The 26,601-nt window shown below is 45.4% G+C and overlaps 2 protein-coding genes across 2 annotated transcripts in view; both read right to left on the minus strand.

Annotated features, from left to right (window-relative positions):
• Positions 1 to 26,601, minus strand: part of LOC310987961 (uncharacterized protein) — a gene marked incomplete at its 3' end in the record, with an annotated part of 132,801 nt that overhangs the window by 74,736 nt on the left and 31,464 nt on the right. The window contains exons 2-9 of the mRNA XM_083974430.1: positions 10,741 to 10,842; positions 8,212 to 8,331; positions 7,135 to 7,254; positions 4,953 to 5,146; positions 4,431 to 4,699; positions 2,677 to 4,172; positions 2,172 to 2,345; positions 978 to 1,154 (exon numbers count right to left, since the gene is read on the minus strand). Of these exons, the coding sequence (XP_083830556.1) occupies positions 978 to 1,154; positions 2,172 to 2,345; positions 2,677 to 4,172; positions 4,431 to 4,699; positions 4,953 to 5,146; positions 7,135 to 7,254; positions 8,212 to 8,331; positions 10,741 to 10,823 (2,633 nt within the window). The 5' untranslated portion in view covers positions 10,824 to 10,842. The remainder of the gene's footprint in view (positions 1 to 977; positions 1,155 to 2,171; positions 2,346 to 2,676; positions 4,173 to 4,430; positions 4,700 to 4,952; positions 5,147 to 7,134; positions 7,255 to 8,211; positions 8,332 to 10,740; positions 10,843 to 26,601) is intronic.
• LOC310987541 (NACHT, LRR and PYD domains-containing protein 3-like) overlaps positions 16,371 to 26,601 on the minus strand; it is a 136,013-nt gene continuing 125,782 nt past the window's right edge. Inside the window, exons 15-16 of the mRNA XM_083973849.1 lie at positions 16,977 to 17,150; positions 16,371 to 16,611 (exon numbers count right to left, since the gene is read on the minus strand). Of these exons, the coding sequence (XP_083829975.1) occupies positions 16,428 to 16,611; positions 16,977 to 17,150 (358 nt within the window). The 3' untranslated portion in view covers positions 16,371 to 16,427. The remainder of the gene's footprint in view (positions 16,612 to 16,976; positions 17,151 to 26,601) is intronic.

Consider the following 26,601-nt stretch of genomic DNA (forward strand, 5'->3'; position numbering starts at 1 on the left):
TTCATATCCATCCAGTACAAAGTCAATAGCCCGTTCACTGTTCATCCAAGTTTCTGATACAGCAATGATGCTAAAAGGCTGTGTGATCTGGCTTAGGAAATATTTTATGTTCTCAAAATTGGCATACAGGCTCCTGCTGTTAAAGTGGATTATTGATATTTTGTTTCCAGATTTTATAGTGTTGTTGAACTGTTCTTCAGTGTAATAGTAGCAGTTGTTCTTGATGTTAGGGAAAAAGTTGTTTTCTGGATCAATGTCATTTTCTATGTCCTGTGGATGATGCTCAGTATATTGAAAAGGGTTTAGTTCTAGATCCTCATATTCAGTAATCCTTTGTGTAACATTATTATTTCCAGAATGTGTTTGGGTTGTGTTTGTTATCATTAAAACAAACACAACGATTCATCTAATTCAAGTAAGTAAAATGCTTTGAATATTTTTTTTTGTGTTAATTACAATGTCTAGAACATGAACATATATAGTTTTTGTGGAAAATATGCCCTACATTTTATTTAGAGCTTGTTTTATAATTGTTGTAATATTACAACACCGGGTCAGAGTGGTAGCCAAAACAGCCCTGTTTTTGAGAGGAACTTCAATTGAAATTTTCACAATATAACTTTAAACTACACATGATTCACACATTCTAGCCTTCAGCCTTATATTGGATTACATGTTTACATATTTTTATTGTATTAGAAACTAAAGAGCAAAGATATACAGTAGTTAGTTCTAGTTTAAGACTTGGATCTGTGTGAACCATTGTGCATGAATGTGTTTGTTGTGAGGTTTTTGTGTGATGAGCTGTCTGAGGTGCCGACCCCCCACAGCCCTGGTCTTGGTCTGTGAGCGCCTGCCTACCCTGTCCTACAGCCTCAGTGTGGATCAGTAGAATATCAGCCTCATGTCTGCAGCTCAGTATCAACACAACTTTCACATCACATTCATCTGAGCACAGAAATAAAACAGAGTCTGACCTCAGAGTCTCCAGTCTACAGTCTGCACTCTCCAGAAAACCACTCAGACCCTTCACTCCTGAATCCTGCAGGTTGTTGTTCCAGCTCAGGTCCAGTTCTCTCAGGTGGGAGGGGTTGGACTTCAGAGCTGAGACCAGAGAAGAACAGCTGATCTCTGACAACCTGCAGGTCCTCAATCTGAATAAAGAATAAAAGAAGAAGATGAAATGATTGATGATTGATCAGATGTGTCCTGATCAATGATCAGTGTGTAAATGAGTAGAGGGACTTTGTCCTTGTGTTGTTGTGGATCATCATCATGTGGCCTTCTACACACATCATCCACATGTCAACACAGATTCATCAGCTGCTGCTGACCTCAGATCAGCCTGTCAATATACAATCAATATCTGATCAATACCTGTTGGACTAAACACTGACTACAACACACACACACACACACACACACACACACACACACACACACACACACACACACACACACACACACACACACACACACACACACACACACACACACACACACACACACACACACACACACAGCTAAAGTGATCAGATCATTGATTATTGATCAGAGTTAAATTTAAATGAGCTGAAAGTGAAGAGTCAAGAGAAGAACAACTGGAAACATGAGACAACAACTATTTCAAACGTCCTTCATTCATGACATCAAAGTCTGTCTGAAGCTGACTCTGACCCCTCACTGACAGTGGAGTCATGTGACCAGAGGCTGCTTCACAGACACTGTGGACGGGAAGTAAACTCCTTTAATGTCATGTGACCATGAGCTGAAACTTCCTTCCTGTGGAGCCCAGTGTTGATGTTCTTGAGCCTCAGTGTCTCCACAGTGGGATCATCAAACCAACACTGTTCTCTGAGCTACAGGACTTTAACCTGACCTCTCACACTGGGAAGCTGCTTTGACCTTTGACCCTGAACCAAGCAAAGAGGGAAAACTCAGATCTACATCACATCTGCTCAGTTTCAGCTACAGTGGCTGATCCAGCTGTTCTGTTAGCAGCTTCATCTGTGAGCCAGCTCATCATCATCATCATCACACTGACCTCTGACCCTTCACCTTCTATCAGCTGCAGTAACATGGAGTCACAATCAGTCTATGCTTCAAACTGAACTTCACACATTTGAACTGAACACAGACAAAAGTCCAACAGGTCCAGTCAGTGAACTCACCTCAGAGTCTCCAGTCTACAGTTTGGACTCTCCAGTCCAGCACAAAGAACCTTCGCTGATGAATCACTCAGGTTGTTTTCACTCAGGTCCAATTCTGTCAGGTGGGAGGGGTTGGACTTCAGAGCTGAGGCCACGACTTCATAGTGACTCTCTGAGAGTTGACAAAAAACAAGTCTGTGAAGGGAGAAATTATCAAATGTGTCAGAATCAAATCAGATGAAAGCTGCAGTAAAAACACGGTTAATGCATCTGATGACAGGACGTGATGATGTGATGAACATCTGAGCTTCAGCTCATCTTCTCTGACTGAGTTTGACAGGAAACAATGATCCTCATCACTCTGACAGGATGGACGGGACCCTGAAGCAAAGCCTGTTCACTCTATGTTATCTCTTACGTAATGTTTTCAAAGTCAAACTAAAAATAATGAGAAAAAAACTCTGTTTATGTGAACTACTGATCCAAACTACTGATCAATAATTATATTGATCATGTCTGGACTCACCGAGCCTTCCTGCAGTTCCTCACAGCTGGGATCAGTCTCAGTTGTCCCTGATCTGATGTGTTGTACTTCTCCAGGTCCAACTCGTCCAGAACCTGCTCTGACATCTGCAGCATGTAGGCCAGAGCTGAACACTGGATCCCAGAGAGTATCTTCTTTGATCTGTTCTCTGACTTGAGGAACTGTTGGATCTCCTGATGAACTGACTGGTCCTTCATCTCCGTCAGACAGTGGAAGATGTTGATGCTTCTGTCAGGAGAGATGTCATCAGTCCTCATCTCCTTCAGGTTGTAGATGGTTCTCTGGATGGTTTCTGGACTGTTGTCTGTCTGACCCAGCAGACCTCCTAACAGCCTCTGGTTGGACTCCAGAGAGAGGCCATGAAGGAAGCGAACAAACAGGTCCAGGTGACCGTTTTTACTGCTGAGGGATTCCTGCATGGATCCCTGCAGGAAGTCATCCAGGGTTAAATCAACATGTGTGTTCCTATTGGTGAAACTGTGGAACATGTAGACTGCAGCCAGAAACTCCTGAACACTCAGATGAACAAAGCAGTAGACTGTTTTCTGGAAGATCACACTCTCTCTTTTGAAGATCTCAGTACAGAGTCCTGAGTTCACCAAGGCCTCTGTGACATCCAGACCACACTGCTCCAGGTCTTCTTGGTAGAACATGATGTTTCCTTCCTCCAGCTGTTCAAACGCCAGCCTCCCCAGCTTCAGAAGAACTTCCCTGTCGGCCTCCGTCAGCTCCTGTGGACTCGTCTCATGTCCTTCACCGTACTTGTTCTTCTTCCTCTTTGTCTGGACCAGCAGGAAGTGTGAGAACAGGTCAGTCGTGGTCTTGGGCAGCTCTCCTCTCTGGTCTGTGGTCAACATGTGCTCCAGAACTGTAGCACTGATCCAGCAGAAGACTGGGACTTGACACATGATGTGGAGGGTCCTGGACGTCTTGATGTGTGAGATGATTCTTCTGGACAGATCTTCATCACTGGACCTCCTCCTGAAGTACTCCTCCATCTGGGCGTCAGTGAAGCCTCGGACTTCTGTTACCCTGTCAACACATGTAGGAGGGATCTGATTGGCTGCTGCAGGTCTGGAGGTGATCCAGACCAGAGCCGAGGGAAGCAGATTCCCCTGGATGAGGTTTGTCAGCAGCACGTTGACTGATGACGTCTGTGTGACATCAGACACAACCTCCCTGTTGTTGAAGTCCAGTGACAGTCGGCTTTCATCCAGGCCGTCAAAGATGAAGAGAAGTTTACAGACAGCCAGCTGCTCTGCTGTGACCTTCTGTAATGTTGGATGGAAAACATGGAGCAGCCCGAGAAGACTCAACCGCTGATCTCTGATCAGGTTCAGCTCCCTGAACGAAAGCAGAACCAGCAGACTGACATCTTGGTTCTCCAAGCCCTCGGCCCAGTCCAGAGTGAACTTCTGCACCGAGAAGGTTTTTCCAACACCAGCGACGCCATTGGTCAGAACCACTCTGATGGGTCTCTGTTGGACAGGTGAGACTGTAGAGACGTCTCTCTGTTGGACAGGTGAGACCGTAGAGACGTCCTCTCTCTGTTGGACAGGTGAGACCGTAGAGACGTCCTCTTTCTGTTGGAGATGCAGATACTTAGAGAACTTGTGTCTCATTTTGACAAAAAAGTTGTCAAAATCTTTGTCCCTGTGTTGGACAGGTGAGACCATAGAGACGTCCTCTCTCTGTTGGACGGGTGAGACCGTAGAGACGTCCTCTCTCTGTTGGACAGGTAAGTCTTTAAAGATGTCGTTGCACTTGATTGGAGTGTCATGGAGGGTCTTCTTCTTGGACGTTGTCTCCAGCTGTCTCACCTCATGTTGGGTATTAACCTCTTCACTCTGTCCCTCTGTGATGTAGAGCTCAGTGTAGATCCTGTTGAGGAGGGTTCTACTTCCTGTTCCACTTCCTGTTGCCTCAGCTCCTTCAGTCACTCGTTCACATCTGCTCCTCAGACTGATCTTATGTTGATCTAAAACCTCCTGCAGACCACGATCTGCTGAGAGAGAAGAGACAGAGTCAGACTGAAGACAGAGAGTCTGACAATCTGATCAGATTATTTCATCAGCTACAGAAAAACTACAGACAACAAAGAGAAGGTTTGAATCATCATCTTAAATGTCAGTGCTGTGTGATGGAACAATGACTCTGGAGAAAACAACAGGTCCTGGTTTCACAAATGACCACATCAGCAGACAGATGTTCAGTCTCACTTTGTCCACAGCTGCTCTGATTGGCTGTCTGCAGCTCACCTCTGGTTCTGGGTCTTTGTCCACACTGGGGACAGGAGGGGGGTCCTGAAGAACCAGACTGGTCCCAGTCTGAGGTGAAGCACTGTCTGCAGAACCAGTGTCCACAGCTGGTGGAGACTGGATCCTTCAGGACGTCCTGACAGAGACCACAGCAGGACAGCTGCTGGTCCACAGAGACACCACTCCTCTTCCTCCTGTCAAGACATTTCTGGATCAACAACATGTCACAGCTCCACATCTGAGCTCTGATTGGTTAACCACCTCAAGGGGGCGGGGCTTCAGTAAGCAGAGGAGCAGAGAGAGAGAAATTAGAGGAAGACGAGTGTAGAGAGACGAGCTGAATGAAGACCTGGTCCTGAACTGGTCTGGTTTATGTCTCTGTTTATCTGTTCACTGCAAAAACTTTCCAAGAATATTTCTCTTATTTCTTTTCAAAATGTCTCATTTCTAGTCTAAACTAATCTCTTTCAACTTAGAATGAGACTCATCACCTTAAAATTAACTTTTTAGATCATTTTCACTTGTTTCAAACAAATTTTCACGTGAAATAAGTAGAACAATCTGCCAGTGAAAGCAGGTTTTTAGTGTAATAAGAAAGAAAAACTTGCTCCACTATCAGATTTTTCTACTTACAGTATTTCAATTGAAAATATGCTTGAAAAAAGTAAAAAGTGTCTTAAAAACAAGCTACTTTTTCATGTTTAATGAGTCTTATTTTAAGTATAATTTGATTTGTTTTGACTAGAAATTACATTTTGACCAGAAATAAGACAAATATTCTTGGTACTATTTTGAGTTTTTGCAGTGTTGACCTTAAATCTGGACTCTAAAACAAACTCCCTGTTAGTTTGAATCTCTTCAGTTCTGCGTTGTCTCGTCTGGTTTTTACTCCAAATGTGTGAAATGACTGAGAAGCTGTTGGTGGTGTTTTCCTCTTTCAGACACTGATCATGTGTTTGATGTTGGTTCTGGACTGAGTCCTATCAGCTCTTTAACCAATGAGCTCCTCATCCAGACGCTGCTGTGTGGCTCTAATCAACCTGTGTTGGAGCTCTGATCCAGTCTGAGGAGACTGAAGCTGACAACAGAAGCTTCAGCAGCTCCACCTGAGCTTCACTACATGTTGTGGAGAAGCTCAGACAGTCACAGACAGGAAACAGGAAACACTGATCACTTTTCAAAATAAAAGTCTGTGTGTATCAGCTGCTTTAATCTCTACTGTGACTTCAGTTTAAAGGCTCAGACGTGTGGATCATTAAAGTGTTGGTGCAGCAACGTTCACACTGACTGAGGCTGATGACACAGGAACATGAGGATGCTGTGCTTCATCAGTCTGATGGACAGAGTGTGTGTGCATGTTTCTGTCTCTGAGGTTTGTTGTGAACCTTCAGAGTCTGATGGATCTGGTTCCTGGTTTCTCTCTGTTTCCTTCACATGAGTCTAATGACTGAATCATCTTCAGCTCAGTTTACAGTAGAAACTGTCTCTTACTGTAACTCTGAAGGTCCAGGTCCAGGTCCAGGTTCAGGACTGAAGTTTGGTGGTGGTTCATTGGACCAGTCACTCAGACAGATGGATCCTGGAGACTCTGCTCTCGGTCTGTGGTTCTGACCTCTGCAAACACAAACATGTTTTTATTCACATCACATTGATCACTGATCAGTGGACACACACACACTCAGGTTCAGGTTTTTATCAGGTCTCTTATGGCGCTTTTCCGCTAGCGGCGCGGCCTGCTTTTTTTGCTTCACCACTTGCCTTAGTACCTGGTACCAGGTACTATTTTTAGTACCTCCTCAGCCCTGGTTCCAAATGAGCCGAAACGATACTATAACATGACGCCAGCCGACTGCCTTCCACTGATTGGACAGAGCGTTGTCACTGGAAGAGTCGCGAGCGCTATGTCCAACATGAGAATCAAACCTGGAAATTTCGAAAACAGAGCGGCAACAGCGACCGCTGATCTGTATCGAGACTGTTGTTATTCCTTCACTTGAGTCAGATGATGCTGTGTGTAAACCACGCTGTGGTCCATAATAGAGGTGCAGACGAGTGAGTTTGGAGCTGATGAGCGGATTGAAAAAAGAGAGAGAGAGACAATGTGGCCCCGCGATGACCCCGCCCCTGCTGAGGAGGAACTAGAGGAACTCAGCTGTAATGTGTAGTGGAAAAGTGCCATTACTTGGACTCCGAAGGTCCAGGTCCAGAACTGAAGTTTGGTGGTGGTTCATTGGACCAGTCACTCTTCATAGACAGACAGATGGATCCTGGAGACTCTGCTCTCAGTCTGTGGTTCTGACCTCTGCAAAGACAAACATGTTTTTATTCACATCACATTGATTGTTAGAGAATAATTTCACCTCCCTATAGTTAGTTTGTGTAGTTAATGGTCTATCCCTCTGTGTCACAGTGACTTTCTGTTAGATTACTGTTGGGATCAGTTATCTGCCCTATTTTCTCTCTGAGGAACATGCCAAGGCCATGGTCCCTCTTTGGTGTCTCCAATCTCAATCTCTGGCTGATTACAGACACAGCTGTAGAGTTAGATGATAACGCTTTCCGTCACTGGATGACACTTTGTATTTCCTAGCTGGTATGAATCCTTATCTTCATGTTTATGCATTATAGCCAACTGAATGTTAACACATCTCCCCTTTGCTATCTCGGCCCACCTTTCTAGTATAAGAATCTGAGCTTTACTGTTTGACCCTTAGAATTGAGGTGGATTCACGCACTCATGTTGTGATGACGACTCTTCTATTCTCCTTGTACAAGTAAATAAACTCCTTCAGCATAGGATATACAGGACTCTGGTACTTCTTCTTCTTCATCGGCATCACCACAAATTCCTCCCTAACATTGATCACTGATCAGTGGACACACACACACATGCTTGTAATGCTATCTTTGTGAGGACACTTATTGACAAAATGTATTCCGTAGCCCCTTACTCTAACCTTAACCATTAATCTTAACTTACTTTAAACCTAATTATGACCTAAAGTCTTAACCCTCAAACAACTCTTGGAAAAAGTGAGGACAGGCCAAAAGGTCCTCAGTTCCCAAAAATGTCCTCACTCTTGATGGTCCTCACAACGTAGTAAGAACAAGAACACACACACACACACACACACACACACACACACACACACACACACACACACACACACACACACACACACACACACACACACACACACACACACACACACACACACACACACACACACTCAGGTTCAGGTTTTATCAGGTCTCCTACTTTGACTCTGAAGGTCCAGGTCCAGAACTGAAGTTTGCTGGTGGTTCATTGGACTGGTCACTTCTCATGGACAGACAGATGGATCCTGGAGACTCTGCTCTCAGTCTGTGGTTCTGACCTCTGCAAACACAAACATGTTTTTATTCACATCACACTGATCACTGATCAGTTCTCTGATCACAGATGCATTGTGGGAAGTCTCCAGTGACGTCAGCGTCCTGCACCACACACTGTAGTGAAGGATGGAAGCAGCATCATAGACAACAGTGTAGAGTCAGTCAGTCATTAACTGTCCAGTGTCCAGCTGCTGAACATCTGTCTCACATCAGCTCTACACAGGATCACACACTGACACACACAGAGGATACAAAACACAGGCAGGGTTGGGGAGTAATGGAGTAATGGATTACATGTAATGGCGTTAAAGACAAAAAAAAGGAAACAGTAATCTGTTACAGTAGAAAAAAATATGTCATCAGATTGCTGGTACATTTGATAAAATGGGGATTACAACTTGCCAGGATTACATTTTTATTGCAGTTTTCCTCCTCCACTGTTATTTTTTATTTCCTTCAAGACTAACGATCAGAGCAGGAGGACCCACAAAGCAGAGGCACAGACAAACGAGTGGCAAATTAGGAGGTCAGTTTATTCCTGGGTCAAAACCAGTAGATCAGTCTGTTCACAGGCAGAGGTATCAAAATCACTAGGCTAAACTCGTGGTCAAACAAAACTGGGTCAAAAACTTGGGAAGTCTATAAATCCCAAGGAGAAAAGGCTGGAAACGCTCACTGAAACAGACGAGACGATCTGGCACAGAGGGGTGGGAGAGCACAGCTTAGAACACAAGGGCTGGGGAGACAATAGCTGCGTTTCCATTAGATTTTCGCAAAATAAAAGCGATATTTCTGAAACTTCGAAAAAGTGCAATTGCTATTTGCGCGTGTTTCCATTGAAAGGTATTTTGCGAATGAGCCGTAATGCGTCTTGCATTTCTATGGTGACGGCACAGCGATCTCAGCTGCCTACAGCTGTTGCTGTTATTGTTTTTAACAAAGACAAAAACAGCGCTTGATTACTGAAAGGCAAAGCCCGTGTGGTGCTGGCAGCGGCCACAAATAAGGACGCGCTCACACGGGCCAGTTGTTCCGTACCGTGCTGAAGCTCTAATGCCCCCTCCTCTGTCCCTCGCTGGCCCGCACTCACATCACCTCCAACCCAAGCTGCTCAAGCACGGTTGCCTCCGTTGATATAGAGGGATTAATTGTTTACCAACACGGCGGATGTGCGCTTTAACCTGACTGCAGAAAGAACGGAGCCTTTTAAACACCAGCAGTGATGAGGCGCTGACAACAATATAGGTGGTTGTGTCCACACACCCGTACTGGTTTATGTGACTTAAGGTGACATTTCGGCGCAGGAGGGAGTGGGAGCGTGGATGTGAGCCAATCTCCTTCAACCATGCACGGAAAAGGGGAATGATAGGAAAGGTTTTTCTAATTTATTGAGAAACAATGCCCAGGTCAGCAATGCATGACAATAAACATGTGGTTCATTTGTCCCCTCAAGTTACATAAACCAACACAGCGTGGACACACAACTCCGGTGATGCCGGTGATGTGTAGAAAAGCGAAAAAAGTGTTCCCATTACACTTTTGCGATACACGTTTGTATCGATACGTCTCAAAAACCACCTCATGAGAGCGTAAAAACTTTTTTGCGATATTTGAGAGTTTTTTCAAAATGTAGGTGTTTCCATTGCCAGTTTTTAATTTCGATATTTAGGTTTTGCGCATTTCAAGGGGTACCGAGACATCAAGGTAATCACAGACAGGAAACTCAACAGGGAGAGGGGGATGACAGACAGCTCACCAAAATAAAACAGGAAATAAACAAGAAACAAGACAGGACAGAACACTTAGGACTTAACACTAAACAAACCTAAAGAGTCCTGACAAAGACGTCCTGTCAGCTTCAGGACGCTCCGACTGACCGGTGACTCATGGTCGTTTGTCATGGGAGTGTTTTATTTTGAAATTTACCGGATACTCAGTGGGTTTGACTTCCTGTTTTGAGTGATCTAATCGACGTGGACTGATGTGTGCTGGTTGTGTGGTATTCTTAATTTACATATTTTGTATTAAAGTAATCGAAAAGTAACTAAAAGTAATCTGGTTGATTACTTTAATTGTGTGATACTTAAAGTAAGTTACTGCTTACATTTTTAAAGTAACTCTCCCAGTCCTGCACACAGGTCTGTATCTGGTTTCTTACTCTGACTCCGGAGGTCCAGGTTCAGGACTGAATACTGGACGATGTCCCATGGACCGGTCACTCCTCATGGACAGACAGATGGATCCTGGAGGCTCTGCTCTCAGTCTGTAGTTCTGACCTCTGCAAACACAAACATGTTTTTATTCACTGGACACTCACACACACCTTTATTCACATCACATTGATCAATGGACACACACACATTTCCTCTTCTGTGACGTCACACACACTTCAGGTTTTTATCTGGTCTCTTACTGTGAGTCTGGAGGTTCATGTTTGGACCCGTCACTCTCCAGAGACTTTGATCTGTCCTCCTGTTCCTCCACATTAACACTCATCTTCAGGACTTCAGTCAGTCTGAGAGGGAAACCAGTAACACACACACACACACACACACACACACACACACACACACACACACACACACACACACACACACACACACACACACACACACACACACACACACACACAGAATCAAGACACACCCAAATCCACCGAGGACAAACTATAATCACTTCCTTGTCTGATCCAGTCGTTGACCTCCACCACTCATAGTACTTTGACATTAAATCCATGTTCATCCAGTCACCGTGACCTTTGACCTTTGATGTTTGTTCTGAGTTTGAAGAAGTTGTGTGGAGGTGAATCTGAGACAATGTGCTGACATATGTACGGACTACGTCTGACTCTTCTTCCCTCCACAGTCCACACAGACACACTGACTCTCACACTCTGACACAACAACAACTACAACAACAACAACAACAATAATAATAATAATAATAATAATAATAATAATAATAATCATAATAATCATAATAATGTTGTGTTGACACTCACTCGTCTCAGACTTCAGTTTCTCTCCTTCTGCTCCGTTCACTCTAAAATGGTGGAATATTAGTTTCACTTCCTTCTCTGCATTTACAGGAAATCACACAAGGAGCAGGAGGAGGAAGTAGGAGGAGGAAGTAGGAGGAGGAGGAATAGGAGGGAGGAGTTGGGGGAAGTTGGGGGAGGAGGAGGTGGAGGAGGAGGGAGGAGGAGGAGGGAGGAGGATGAAGAGTGGGAGGAGGAGGAAGTTGGAGGAGCAGCAGAGGAAGAAGATCTGGACTCTGCCTGAAGCTCGACGTCTCAGCCTGTTACATTGTAACCAAACTGTACCTGGACCTCCTTCTGATGCCCCTCTCAAGGACCTGGACCTCCTCCTGATGCCCCTCTCAAGGACCTGGACCTCCTTCTGATGCCCCTCTCAAGGACCTGGACCTCCTTCTGATGCCCCTCTCAAGGACCTGGACCTCCTTCTGATGCCCCTCTCAAGGACCCGGACCTCCTTCTGATGCCCCTCTCAAGGACCTGGACCTCCTTCTGATGCCCCTCTCAAGGACCTGGACCTCCTCCTGATGCCCCTCTCAAGGACCTGCACCTCCTTCTGCCTCATGTTAAACCACAGTTTCTCATGGTGGAGTGAAGCTGGACAGAGATTTATAACTGGACCAACACATCAACTCTGTCGTCAAAACCAGTTTTTATCGTCTGAGGCTTCGATCCAAGATAAAAGACTCTGATCTGTCTCTGAGAGATTTAGAGATTCATGCTTTTAGTTCTACACGTTTGGACTCCTCCTCCTCCTCCTCCTCCTCCTCCTCCTCCTCCTCTTCCTCCTCCTCCTCCTGTTCCTGTTCCTTTTCCTCCTCCTCTTCTCCCTCTTCCTCCTCCTTCTTCTCCTCTTCCTATTCTGCCTTCTCCTCTTCCTTTTCCTCCCTCTCTTCTTCCTCTTCCTCCTCCTGTTCCTCCTCCTCTTCCCCCTCTTCCACCTCCTCTTCCTTCTTGTCCTCCCTTCTCCTCCTCTTCTTCCTCCCCCTCTTCCTCTTCCTCCTCCTCCTCCTGTTCCTCCTCCTCCTCCTCCTCCTCCTTCTCTACCTCCACTTCCTCCCGCCTCTTCCTATTCTGCCTTCTCCTCTTCCTTTTCCTCCCTCTCTTCTTCCTCTTCCGCCTCCTGTTCCTTCTTGTCCTCCCTTCTCCTCCTCTTCTTCCTCCCCCTCTTCCTCCTCCTCCTCTTCTTGCTCCTCTTCCTCCTTCCTCTCCTCCTCCTCCACCTCTTCTTCATCCTCCTCCTCCTCCACCTCTTCCTCCAACTCCTCCTCATCTTCCGCCTCCTCCTTCTCCTCGTCCTAATCTTCCTCTTCCACCTCCTCCTCCTCCTACAACTCCTCCTCCCCCTTCCTCCTCCTCCTCTTCTTCCTTCTCCTCTTTTCCTCAACCTCCTCCTCTTCCTCCTCCACCTCCTCCTCTCTCTCTCCCTCTCTCCTCCCCCTCTTCCCCTCTCTTCTCTCTCCTTCCTTTACTGTAGTGAAGTTGTATTTTGATGGTGTTTTATTGTCCAATCACGTCCCATCGTTTGTAGCTCATTAACAGCGTCACATGTAAACGACACTAATAACCATTAAACATTAATTATCTAGATCTAATAACTATTACTACTACTACTGTTCTATCTTCCTCCCTCCCTCTAAGTCTCTCCCTGTCTCCCCCTCTCTCTCTCCTCCCCCCTCTTCCTCTCTCTTCTCTCACTCTATACTCGACTTCTTTCTCTCTGTCTCTCCTTTTCTCCCCTCTCTCCACGCTCTCTTTCTCCCCCTCCTCTCTCCTCCCTCCCTTTCTCTAAATACGATACGATACAATACGATCTCTCTCTCCTCACCATCTTTCTCTCTGCCCCCCTCTAAGTCTCTCCCCCACCTCTCTCCTCTCTCTCTTCCCTCACTCTCTCTATCCTCTTTCTCTCTGGCTCCTCTAAGTCTCTTCCTGTCACCCCCTCTCTCTCTTTCCCCCACTTCTCTTCCTCTCTCATCTATCTCTCTGTCCTCTCCTTCTTTCTCTCTGCCTTCATCCCTATGTCTCTCCTTTTCCCCTCCGTCTCTCTACGATCTCCCCCCCCTCACTCTTTCACCTCTTCCTCTCTTCTCTCTCCTTCCTTTACTGTAGTGAAGTTGTATTTTGATGGTGTTTTATTGTCCAATCACGTCCCATCGTTTGTAGCTCATTAACAGCGTCACATGTAAACGACACTAATAACCATTAAACATTAATTATCTAGATCTAATAACTCTGAGACCAGATTGACACAGTGAAGTCAGTGATGTGTAAAAAGCTGCTGTAACTCTGATCGACCACCAGGTGTCACTGTGTTCACATGTCTGAAGCTTCGTCAGGTTTTGTGAATGAGTTTGTGTCCTGGTTTAATAACTCATGACTCTTCAGGCTGCGTTCAAGGAAACCGGTTTTTCTCAGACTCCAGTGAAGTGGATCTTCTCCTCCGTCTGTTTCAGTGCACGTTGGTGACGGTGAGGACGACTCACGTCACGTTCAGGTGAGTCAGGAGATCTGACGCTGCTCGTCTCCTGACGTCGGATCAGACCGAGGCTTCATGTGTGTGTGTGTGTGTGTGTTCTTGTTCTTACTACGTTGTGAGGACCGGAGAGAGTTTTTCACCAGAGTGACAACGTTTATTTGAAAGAGCGTTACAAGAGTGTGTTTGTGTCCTCCTCCTCCTCGTCCTCCTCCTCCACCTCCTTCTCATCTTCTTTCTCCTCCTTCTCCCCCTCCTCTTCCTCCTCCCCCTCCTGCCTCCTCTTCTCCCTCCACCTCCCTCCTCTTCTCCCTCCTCTTCCTCCTCCCTCTCCTCCCTCTTCTTCTCCCTCCTCTTTCTCTGCTTCCTCCTCCTCCCTCCTCTTCTCCCTCCTCCTCTTCTTCCTCCTCCTCCTCCTCCTGCTCTTCCTCCTCCTCCTCGCCCTCCTCTTTCTCCTCTTCCTCCTCCCCCTCCTCCCTCCTCTTCTCCTTCCTCCTCCTCTTCTCCCTCCTCCTTCTCCCCCTCCTCTTCCTCCTCCCCCTCCTGCCTCCTCTTCTCCCTCCTCCTCCCTCCTCTTCCTCCTCCCCCTCCTCCCTCCTCTTCTCCCTCCTCCTCGCCCTCCTCTTTCTCCTCTTCCTCCTCCTCCCTCCTCCTCCTCCTCAACCTCCTCCCCCTCTTCCCTCCTCTTTCTCCTCTTCCTCCTCCTCCTTCTCCCCCTCCTCCCTCCTCTTCTCCCTCCTCCTCCTCCACCTCCTCCGTCCTCTTCTCCCTCCTCTTTCTTCTTTTCCTCCTCCTCCTTCTCCTCCTCCACCTCCTCTTCTCCCTCCTCCTCCGCTTTCTCCTTCTCCTCTTTGTCCTTCTCTTCCTCCTCCTCCCTCCTCTTCATCCACCTCCTCTTCCACCTCATCACTCCTCTTCCTTCTCCCCCTCCTCCTCCACCTCCTCCCTCCTCTTTCTCCTCTTCCTCCTCCTCCTCCTCCCTCCTCTTCTACCACCTCCTCCTCATCTTCTTTCTCCTCCACCTCCTCCCTCCTCTTCCGCTTCCTCCTCCTCCTTCTCCTCCTCCTCCCTCCTCTTCTACCTCCTCCTCTTTCTCCTCTTCCTCCTCCACCTCCTCCCTCCTCCTCCTCCCTCCTCTTCTCCCTCCTCCTCTTTCTCCTCTTCCTCCTCCTCCCTCCTCTTCCGCTTCCTACTCCTCTTCCTCCTCCTCCTTCTCCCCCTCCTCCCTCCTCTTCTCCCTCCTCCCCGCCCTCCTCTCTCGTCTTCCTCCACCTCCTCCCTCCTCTTCTCCCTCCTCTTTCTCCTCTTCCGCTTCCTCCTCCTCTTTCTCCTCCCCCTCCTCCCTCCTCCACTTCCACCCCCTCCTCTTCCTTCTCCTCCTCCCCCTCCTCTTCCTTGTCCTCCTCCACCTACTCTTCCCCCTTCTCCTCCTCCTTCTCCTCCTCCTCCTCCTCCTGACTTTCTCTCTGAGCGTCTCCTCCTACAGATGTTCAGCTGAGGGAATTTGCTCCTCACCTGTTGAGCCCAGCGTCAGGAGCTCATTATGGGATGTTTTACTTCTCTCTACAGTCTATGGAGGCCACTGAAAGAAGCTGAGCGCTCGCAGCAGGACAGATAATCAGATGGATAATCAGTAAAGTTAATAACTTCACTCTGATGTGGACAAGAATAAACTATTTCAGTGTTTCTCCTGTTGTGTGGCCGTGTTGCCCAAACACAACTCTTGAACAGGTTGAACTGTTTTCACAGTTAAAAAGCTCTTTGTTGTCTTTGTGCAGAGACAATATGAGATGTAACATTGCTAATGTAATAACATTGTAATGTGCTTTTTCAGTTTAGAGTTTGTGTCAATAAAGTTTTGATAAGAGATGTTTGTTTTTCTTTCTTTTGGAGAGAAAAGTTAGTGATATTTTTACTTCACAGTACTTAAAGTTCCACAGCAAAAGTACTTCCTGTAGTTACAATATTATAAACACTTACTGTATTAATAGTACCGAAGTAAACAGTTCTTCACTGTAGTTACTGTAACACAGTAAAACTACTTAATGAGCCATATGTAATAATATAAAAATAAAGGTATTTCCTGTAGATACAGTATCAGAGTTAAAGTACTTTATATAAGGTATCCTTTATTTACAGTACTAAAGTAAAAGTACTCCCTGTACTAACAGTAACACAACAAAAATAACTCATGTATTTAAAGTAGAACAATAAGAGTAGTTTCTGTAGATACAGCATCGCAGTAAAAATACTTCTTACAAGGTATCACAGTGAATACTATAATATAGGAACAGAGTAAACGTTTCTATAGTATCACAGTGAAAGTATTTAGTTAGGAGTTACTGGAGTAAAAGTACTTCCTGTACTTGGTGACAGGTGAAGCTCATTGTTCCTGTTTGACTCAACACCTTTACCTGTGACTGGATCACTGATGATTGACACATTGAAGCTGCTGCAGCGTTTTCTGAGTCTGTCATGTCATAGATGATGTCATATGTGATGTCACATCCTGACAGGTTCACCTGCTGCACTTTACACTTTATTTCACTCCCACAGTCTCATCAGCTGTGGAAACAGCTACAGATCAGACTCACTCCAGAGTCTCCAGTCGAAAGTCTGGACTCTTCACAAGATCATGAAGCTGTTGCAGAGCTGAAGAGCTCAGGTTGTTGTAGTATCCTCTCAGGTCCAGGTGTCTCAGGTGGGAGGGGTTGGACTTCAGAGCTGAGACCAGAGAAGAACAGCTGATGTCTGACAAACTGCAGCGCCCCAATCTGAATAAAGAATAAAAGAAGAAGATGAAATGAAGATCACACACACACACACACACACACACACACACACACACACACACACACACACACACACACACACACACACACACACACACACACACACACACACACACACACACGAATCGATCAGATCATTGATTATTGATCAGACTGAGTGAAATGAGCTGAAAGTGAAGAGTCATTGTCAGTGTGAGAGAAGAACAACTGGAAACATGAGACAACAACTATTTCAAACGTCATTCATGACATCAAAGTCAATGATTCAAGTTCTGAGTGAAGATCAATCAGGTTCAGTTGTGGATCAAAGATCTAAGATCTACAACAGTAACAGTCAGTGAACTGACCTCAGAGTCTCCAGTCTACAGTCTGGACTCTCCAGAAAACCACTCAGACCCTTCACTCCTGAATCCTGCAGCTCGTTTCTGCTCAGGTCCAGTTCTCTCAGGTCGGAGGGGTTGGACTTCAGAGCTGAGACCAGAGAAGAACAGCTGATCTCTGACAAACCGCAGAGCTCCAATCTGAATAAAGAATAAAATCAGTGAGTTGAGGACAAAGCTCCTTGTTGACAGCGTTCAGTGTCTCATCATCTGTTCAGAGCTGAAGAAGCTTCAGAAAGAACAAGTTTAGAAAATCAAAGTCCAACAGCTGAAGCAACAGGAAGCAGGTTAAACAGTCACATAGAGAGAAAACAGCTCATTAATATTCATGAGAAGCTGCTGCTGCTTCAACACAGGCCCCGTCCACACGAATCTGTTTTTTTTTAATCCGGATAAATACTTTATCGGATTGGCCTCGCGTCCACACGAAAACGGCGTTTTCCGGGGTGAAAACGGTATTTTTTGAAAACGGGTCCCAGAGTGGGACAATTTGAAAACGCCGCCCCAGCGTTTTCGTCTGGACGGCCAATACGGCTTTTTTCTGAACCGATGATGTCATGCCCCCCGCCGCTCTACCTGTAACCTGAGACACACACACACACACCGCTGCAGCAGCTGCACAACAGCCTATATGGACGTAACAACAACAACGGAAACAACCTTTTTTTCCCTATTGAATGAAGAGAGTCTACTCTTTCTCGTGGTAGTTTTGGTGTTTACATAGTCATAGAACACAATATTCTGTGGTCGTTCAAAATGCTCTAAAACGGCTGGCAGTATGGGGCTCTCTGCTCTGAAAATGGCTGGCAGCCAATGAGTTAAGGTCGCTGCTGCTGGCCAATTTTTGTTTCTTGTTTGTTTGTTAGTTTTTTGTGTTTTTGTTCTTTTTATTTTCAGTGTGGAGAGATTTATTTTGAGATCACTCTTATTAGATGGTTTACAAAAGGCCTATTGGACTGAGGAATATTCTACACTCTGTCTGCCATGATAATGCCTCAATCCTTGATTAAAATCAAGGATTACGTAAATACCTTGGTTTAAATCAATATTCATTCTTAGCACCCATTGCGAATAATCCTGACTTTGAAAATTCTCGTGTAGATGTGGGATTCAGAGATCGGAAGACCGCTGGTATTACAGAAATTGGTGATATGATGTATATAGGTGGTGCACTAAAGTATTTTCAGCAACTGCAAGAAGAGTTTAAAGGGACAACGAGGAGTTTCTATTCGGTTATAAAAAAGTCTCACGTTAATGTGGATGAATCTCCGCTACCCACACTTGTTAATGGGCCCATTTTCGATAAATATATCGTTCTGTCTCTATCGTTATTTTGTTATTATTAGTGGTGGCGGAAATGCTGGTCGAGCCGACCAGCGTTTCCTTCGTGGCGAGTTATGAGAATAACGCCGCAGAATCGCCGTTTATGGTCGGAACTACGACGGTATGTGAACCTCTTTGAACCTCTGACTTTAATTATTGATGAATGAAAACATGAGTCCGTCTTGCGCCGGTCAAAGAAATGTACGGTGCGCGCGGAGGCTCATAAATGTAGTGTGAAAACGCTTCGCTTTTCCAAAACTCCTCGTTGTCCCTTTAAGCTTTCTCGAACTCAACTTTATCGTTACTTACAAATGAAGAGTTATTTAAACTCAATTTCATATTACAAAAGTGGTAGTAAGCTGAATATTCTTGATAGTCTCATCATGAAAGCAGCAACAATTAATAAGAAAGTGATTACTTATGTAACAGGGTTGTAAATAGATATGAAGTTCGTCAAAATTTGTTTGTTTGTTTGGTCAAGCAAGTTATTGTGCTGCTGGCTTTTATTTTATTTCCATGCGAGGCCTTTTCTGTTATTTATTTTAACAGCTGGTGGTTGCTTAGCAACGGTAAAGCGTTCGCTCGTCCCCTTCTGTGTTTGTCCGCTGTGTGACCGGTACGTACTGTAAACAGCTCCGTGTGTTTTTATTGATTATCATTTTTTTAATCAAAATTTGAGGAAAAACTTTACATAATACGTTTTGGGATTGATTTTGTCACATTTTGTAATGGTTTTTAAGTGTTGTCATCTTTTATTTTGTGTGTTATATCAATGTTTATCATTTCAGCCGTTACAGTCAGTCGTACTGTAACGGTCAGCTGTTCACCGTTCATTTCATATGGTTTCAGTTTGTTTACGTTTATTTATTGTATTTTATGTAATGTTTAGGGGGCAGGAGCTGTGTGTTGAAGGAAGTAACCATCAGCTTTTTCTGTTTTGTCAGGTATGTTTACATTTTGTGTACACTACAAAGTATCGTTTTGTTTGGCCTCGGCATGTTAACGCATGTAAACGTGTATGTGTGTGTATTTTCTTTTCTCTGTTTAGAATAGGTTCATGGTTGTTGTTGTTGTCGTTGTTAGAAAATAATTAATGGATTATTGTTTTTAAATATATTTATTGTAGAAAACCCACTATACGATCAAAAGCGTTTGCTCGCCCCTTCTGTGTTTGTCCGCTGTGTGACCGGGGGCAGGAGCTGTGTGTTGAAGGAAGTAACCATCAGCTTTTTCTGTTTTGTCAGTAAACGCCTTGAACCTGACTGTACCTGTGTGGTGTCGATTCTTCTACCCATGATACCGAACAAGAGGGGTTACATCTGGTGCCGTGACTCCGTGACTTCAGAAGATCAGCCTACCGCTAATCTGACGTGGGTTACAGTCAGACTCCACATGGACATTCAGGTTTCACTGTTGACACAGTGATTTGTGAATCAAAGAGTTAACACAGCTATTCCAGCGTTATTCTGTAGCTAAAACTTCGTTGGCGACTATATTTGTCTGTCACACATATTTAACAGTGATTTGAACATCCTGCTATATTATTTTTATTTTTATTTGTGAACATTGCTTTGAATCTATGATCAGCTATTGTGATTAACAAATAGAAAATAATTGTTTTATCTTGATACAGCACACTGTTCTGTGCATTTTGGTAAATATTTGTTTGTTTTTTAAAAAGGGGAATTTTTTTTTTTTTTTTAATATTTGTGACATTTGAATAGACATGACAGAAGAGACTGATATACAACTTGATAACACAGAACTAATGAACATGGACACACGTCCTAGAGTCAGTTTTGGCAGAGGAGCAATGTTATCCACTAGATCACCACCTTTGCTAAGTTATATGGGTTCTCCAGGTTATGGCAGGGGAATTCCTGTTAACACTCATGAATGTGGGGCTAGTTTGTTGGTTGGCCAGGAAGCCCAGACTCCTTATACGTCTTCCCCAATTCATCCCCAACCCAGTGAAACAGACGCCACAATGAAACATTTGGGTGTTTTAATCACAGAACTAGGGAAACAAATAGGAGATTCAGTCACAGCAAGGCTACTGTCAGACAAAGAAACAATTAACAGCCAGAGCAAAGAAGGCAAATGTGCACAAGCTTGTGGCGCTACAGTAGATCTCACACAGCTCACCATGGCCCTTAAATCAGATGTTAAAGAACCCCCCATCTTCCGTGGTGAGGCAACTGACAAATGCTCTGTGCTTGAATGGGTTGATCTGATGTCAATTTATCTGAAAAAGAAGAATGTTAACATTACAAATCAGCCTGATGAGATTATGGCCAAGCTAATGGGAAGAGCCAGAGATGTAGTGAGAATAGGCATACGCAGTGACCCATCACTAAGTGTTGAACAGCAAACTGATGCAATCTATACCATCCTTAAACAACATTTTAGTGACCTGTCTTACTCATGCATGCCTCTCGCCGACTTTTACAGTACACTTCCCAGAGCTCATGAGAGTCCCATTGATTACTGGGTCCGTCTGAATAAAGCAGCTGATATAGCTGAAGAATGTCTCCAACGTCAAAGAAAGAGCATGGGGAACATCAACAAAGAGGTCGCTATGATGTTTGTGAGACACTGCAACGAACCTTCACTGTCAGTTGTATTCAAAAGCAAACTAGCCGACAGCTGGACAGCTAAAGAGGTCCAAGAGAGGATTGATGAATATCACAGAGAGTTGAAATCCAGACAGAGTAAACCTGCAGCAGAACGCCACTCCAGACAAGCTGTGGCAGTAGTGAGCAATGACACACAGGAAGTAGGGAGAACTGAGCCTGAAGTTATGTTACATTCACACAAGCAGAATGTGAGCCAACACCAGCAAAGTGTGGAACTGACTGCAATACAGAACAGTATGGATAAGATGGCTGAGATGCTTGGTGCTGTATTGAGTAGTCTGTCTGCTTCTCCAAGGCCTGCTGTCCCCCGAGGCCACAGTCACTCATTCCAGAGAAGGAGGGTCCCAGGGCCTAGAGGCTGCAGTATCTGCAATGACAATTCTCACTCTACCATCGCCCACTGCCAGATGCATCGCTTGTGTTTCCTGTGTCACCAGCCTGGCCACATGAAACTTCAGTGCCCTAACATGTCACCCTCTGTGGCTCAGTCTACCCCAGCCCCCCCTCCCCACCAGGAAAACTAAACAGGCCACATTTTGAGAGGGACAATGTGGACCTTAGTGAGAATTCCCTCAGTGATGATTTACAGTCAGTATATGAGTCAGTGTGTGAGAGTCTTCCCAGCCATAAGACAGTCATCCTCCAGAGCACACAGCGTTTAAATGGCAGTGATAGTTTGTTTTACACACCTGTAGTTATTAGTGAATGTGTAACCGTAACTGCTATGTTAGACACAGGTTCTATGGCATGTTCTGTGAGTGAGGGTGTGGAAGAAAAACTCATTGCTGCAGGCACCTTGAGCAGTGATGTTGAGCAAGATTTAGATATTGTTCTAATTGGATGTGGAGGACAGAGAGTCCGTCCAAAGAGAGTCTGTGAGCTGCAGTTTGAAGTTTATGGATGTACAGTGTCTGTGCCCACATTAGTTGTTCCTGGTCAAGTGGATGAGCTCATCATAGGGACAAATGTAATTAAGTATCTGACACGTAAACTCAAAGAATCAGACAAATACTGGGAAATTATTTCTGAAATGACTGGTCCTAACACTGGAGGGCATGATGACTTCCTTGCCATGCTTGCCGGTGTTCATCGGTGGAAAGGTGAAGATGAGCCTGACATCGTGGGCACAGTCAAACTCACCAGCGCTGTAACACTCTTGCCTGGACATGAACACCTGGTGTGGGGGAAGCTCCCAGAAAAGTCACGTGGGGCCCCAGGCTGCACTGTGGTTGTTGAGCCAACACAGTCTCGTTCCATCCCAAGAAATGTTCTTGTTGGCAGAGTCGTGACTCCACTGTGGGGTGATGGATGGGTCCCGATGAAAGTCATAAACCGCACAGATAAATCAATCACAATCAAGAGAAATGCAAAGTTGGCTGATGTGTACCCATGCCTGGCTGCTGAGGAACTCCAGCTCAATGACAGTTCATATCTGAAGTCTAACAGTCTACATGTTACAGCTGAACAGACTTCAGATTTGTCTGACATGGCTGAAGCCCTGACAAAATGCGGCTTGAGTGACTTGGATCTTGATTCCTGTGAGGTGTCAGATAGCTGTAAAAAAGAAATGTGCAAGCTTGTTCTACAATATTCTGACATCTTCTCAAAGCACAGACTAGACTGCGGTGAAGTGAAGGACTTTGTTCACAAAATCCACTTAGTGGATGAGAGACCTTTCAAACTCCCTTACAGGCGTGTGCCGCCAGCTCACTACCACAAGCTACGCATGACACTGAATGAAATGGAAGAGAAGGGCATCATCAGAAAGTCATGTAGTGAGTTTGCTTCACCACTCGTCTTGGTCTGGAAGAGAAATGGAGAACTGCGCATCTGCACCGACTTCCGCTGGCTCAATGCTCGTACAGTGAAAGACGCCCACCCTCTTCCTCATCAGGCAGACTGCCTTGCTGCTCTGGGAGGTAATGCACTGTTCAGCACTATGGACCTCACATCTGGGTTCTACAACATTCCCCTACACGAAGAGCACAAGAAGTTCACTGCCTTTTCCTCACCTGTTGGCCTTCATGAGTATAACAGACTACCTCAAGGACTGTGTAACAGCCCGGCAAGCTTCATGCGCATGATGATGATGATTTTTGGAGATCAGAACTTCATGAGCTTGCTGTGTTATCTCGATGACCTGCTGGTTTTCGCACCTAGTGAAGAGGAGGCTGTAAAGAGGCTAGAGATGGTCTTTGAGCGGTTGCGTGCACACAACCTTAAGCTGGCCCCCAAGAAGTGCCACCTGCTGCGCAGCTCAGTCCATTTCCTGGGCCACGTCATTGATAGCAGTGGTGTGTCAACAGACCCTGCCAAAGTAGAAGCCATAACCAAGGTGTCTTAGACAGACTTAATGTTTCCTGATGGCCAAACACCATGCCCTAAGAAAATCAAGTCCTTCCTGGGCCTAGTCATGTGGTACCAACGCTTCATTCCAAACTGCTCTACTGTGGCAAAGCCTCTCTTCGCGTTGACATCTGAAACAAAGAAAAACAAGACAAACAAAGGCAGAGGTCGTAAGCGTGTGGGTACTTACAAAAAGCTGACTGCTGCAGACTGGACCCCTGAATGTAACCAAGCTCTACAAAACCTTAAATATGCCCTGCTCAATAATGTCATACTAGCTCACCCCGACTTCTCCAAGCCATTCATCCTCTCCACCGATGCTTCATCTGATGGCTTAGGTGCTGTACTATCCCAAGTTACTCCAGGTGATAAGCGGGCTCGTCCCATAGCCTTTGCTAGTAAGACCTTGAACAAAGCTCAGAGTAATTACCCTGCTCACCGATTAGAGTTCCTGGCACTGAAATGGGCTGTCTGTGAGAAATTCAGTCATTGGCTAAAAGGTCATCTTTTCACCGCTTGGACAGACAACAACCCCCTTGCCCATATCCTCACCAAACCAAAATTAGATGCATGTGAGCAACGCTGGGTGGCAAAGCTAGCTGCCTATGAGTTTGACATCAAATATGTCCCTGGGCCAAAAAATGTTGTTGCAGACGCCCTTAGTCGACAGCCGTTTGCAGGGAAGAGAATCAGTGAGCGTCTAATCAGTGAGCCATACACATGTCTGTTAAAGGAGTCTGAGAGCCTGTCTGGAGGAGATATTCAAGAGGTCTTCAGGTGGTCAAATGTCCGTCAAGCTGTCCAGAAAACTTCAAGGAAAGGCAAAGTGGCAACGCCTGAGAAGTCAGCTCCATCAGTCAGCTCCCTGTCTGCAGAAGAGGTGTCAGCTCTCCTAGACTGTCATAATGACTGGGATACAGCTGTGAGAATAAGATCTACAGTGCTGGTTGACCATGTCCAGAGTGTGATGTCCACTGGCCAAGACGTGTTGCCATCTATCTCCAAGCAAAATCTCAGAGAAAGACAGCAGGAAGACGCTGACCTAGCAAGAGTGATATTCTACGTTGAACGGCATCGTAGACCATCAAGAAGAGAGAGGGCCAAAGAAACTGTGGGCGCTTTGAGACTAATGAGGCAGTGGGAAAAATTGGTGATAGAAGATGGTATCCTGTACCGTGTGTCTAAAGATCCAGTCACCAGGAAGAGGAGACATCAGTACATCGTCCCTTCGTCACTAAGAGAGGATGCTTTACATGGTTGTCATGACGAAGCAGGTCACCAAGGTCAAGACAGAACCTTCTCTCTCGTGAAACAACGGTTCTACTGGAGTTCTATGGAGAGGGATACAAGAGATCACGTTAAGCGCTGTGCCAGATGTGTAGTAGGCAAAACACCAGAGCCAGATGGCCGTGCACCACTGGAGAGCATAAAGACAACAGCACCATTAGAATTAGTATGCATAGACTTTTGGACAGCAGAAGATTCCAAGAACCGCCCTCTTGATGTGTTGGTCGTGACAGACCACTTCACCAAGCTGGCACATGCTTTCTACTGCCCTGACCAGACAGCCAAACAAGTAGCACGGAAACTGTGGGATAACTTCTTCTGCTATTATGGATTCCCTGAAAGAATACACTCAGATCAAGGTGCCAACTTTGAGAGTGAGTTGATAGCAGCCCTCCTTCAGGTTTCTGGTGTAAAAAAGTCCCACACTACGGCCTATCATCCAATGGGAAACGGATCAGCTGAGCGCTTCAACCGCACGTTGGGAAATATGATCAGAACTCTCCCACCACGAGCAAAACATGTTTGGCCTCAAATGCTGCACACCTTGACATTCATGTACAACAGCACCATCCATGAGACTACTGGATTTCCACCTTTCTATCTTATGTTTGGCCGAGTCCCCCGCCTACCTGTCGACGTCCTGTTCAAATCTGCTCTGAGAGACGACAGTGAAGTTTCATTCCCACAGTACATTGAAGAGCTGAGAAAAGATCTCCATGAAGCCATAATGACGGCAGAGAAACATACCAGTGATGAGCAAAAGCGGCAGGCCAAAATATACAACAGGAGAGTCAAAGGAGTGGAGATTGAAACTGGCGACAGAGTTCTCTTAGCAAACAAGGTGAGAGAGGTCGAAGAAAACTGGCAGACAGATGGGGAGATGTGGTCTACACCGTGGTCAGCAGCAATCCTCAGACCCACACCTTTGAGGTCCGCCATCCCATCTCAGGCCAGACAAAAGTTGTCCATCGTAATTTACTGCTATGTGTAAACTTCCTGCCAGTCCTGCCTGAAGCTGCTGAAAGTGCCTCTCTGATCTGCTTCAGATGAAAATCACGCTGTGGATCTCTCTGAGCAACACTCACAACCTGACTGTGCCTCTCTCACTCCCTCCCGTGCTTCAGATGAGAATGAAGATGTGAATCTCTCCAGTGAGCAACTCACACCTGACTGTACAGTGGATCATACTGCCCGCACCCAGCACTGGGTCTCCCAGATTCCTCTGGTGCACACACATCATCTGCCCAAAGTTCTAGTACCAACTCCAGATACCTGTGCAACTGATAATATCTGTGAAGATGTGAATGCAGATGATTCATCTTCAGTTAGAGGTGTCCTCCTGAGTGACCCAGTTCACACTTCTCAGACAGCTGTGCATGACCTATGTCCTGAGACTGTTACTACTACCAGGACTAGAGCTGGCCGTGTTGTCAGACCTGTCAATAGGTTTATCCAAACTATGAACACCCAGACACTGCACACACAGACTAATAAGCTGAGAACATGGGCAAATTCTTTGTTTAGTGTGAACACAGTGTAATTTGTTAGACCTCCTCCCCAGTGAACGGTTGAATGTTTTTTTTTATGTTTTTCTTTGTCCCATATCTCTGAGTCATAATATTGTAGATTAGTTTGAGTTTGAATTGAAAACGAGAAGTGTATTCAGGCACTTTTTATGTCATCTGTGATGGGTTTGTGATAAGCGCTGCACTACCCTCCTGAGTTCTTCATTGAACAGCCTTATGGTTTGACAGGGCACATTTAGTTGTATGTGTGTTATTCATTCAAAGTGTCACTTAAGAGATATGGTGGGACTCATTTGACATATTGAAAATGTTATTTTATATGTTTCCCCACATGCATTGTGTATGTATTGTAATTTTGCCGAATTCAGGGGAGGAGAATGTAACAGGGTTGTAAATAGATATGAAGTTCGTCAAAATTTGTTTGTTTGTTTGGTCAAGCAAGTTATTGTGCTGCTGGCTTTTATTTTATTTCCA

Source organism: Trachurus trachurus, assembly GCF_905171665.1.
Source record: "Trachurus trachurus genome assembly, chromosome: 6".
NCBI lineage: Eukaryota > Metazoa > Chordata > Actinopteri > Carangiformes > Carangidae > Trachurus > Trachurus trachurus.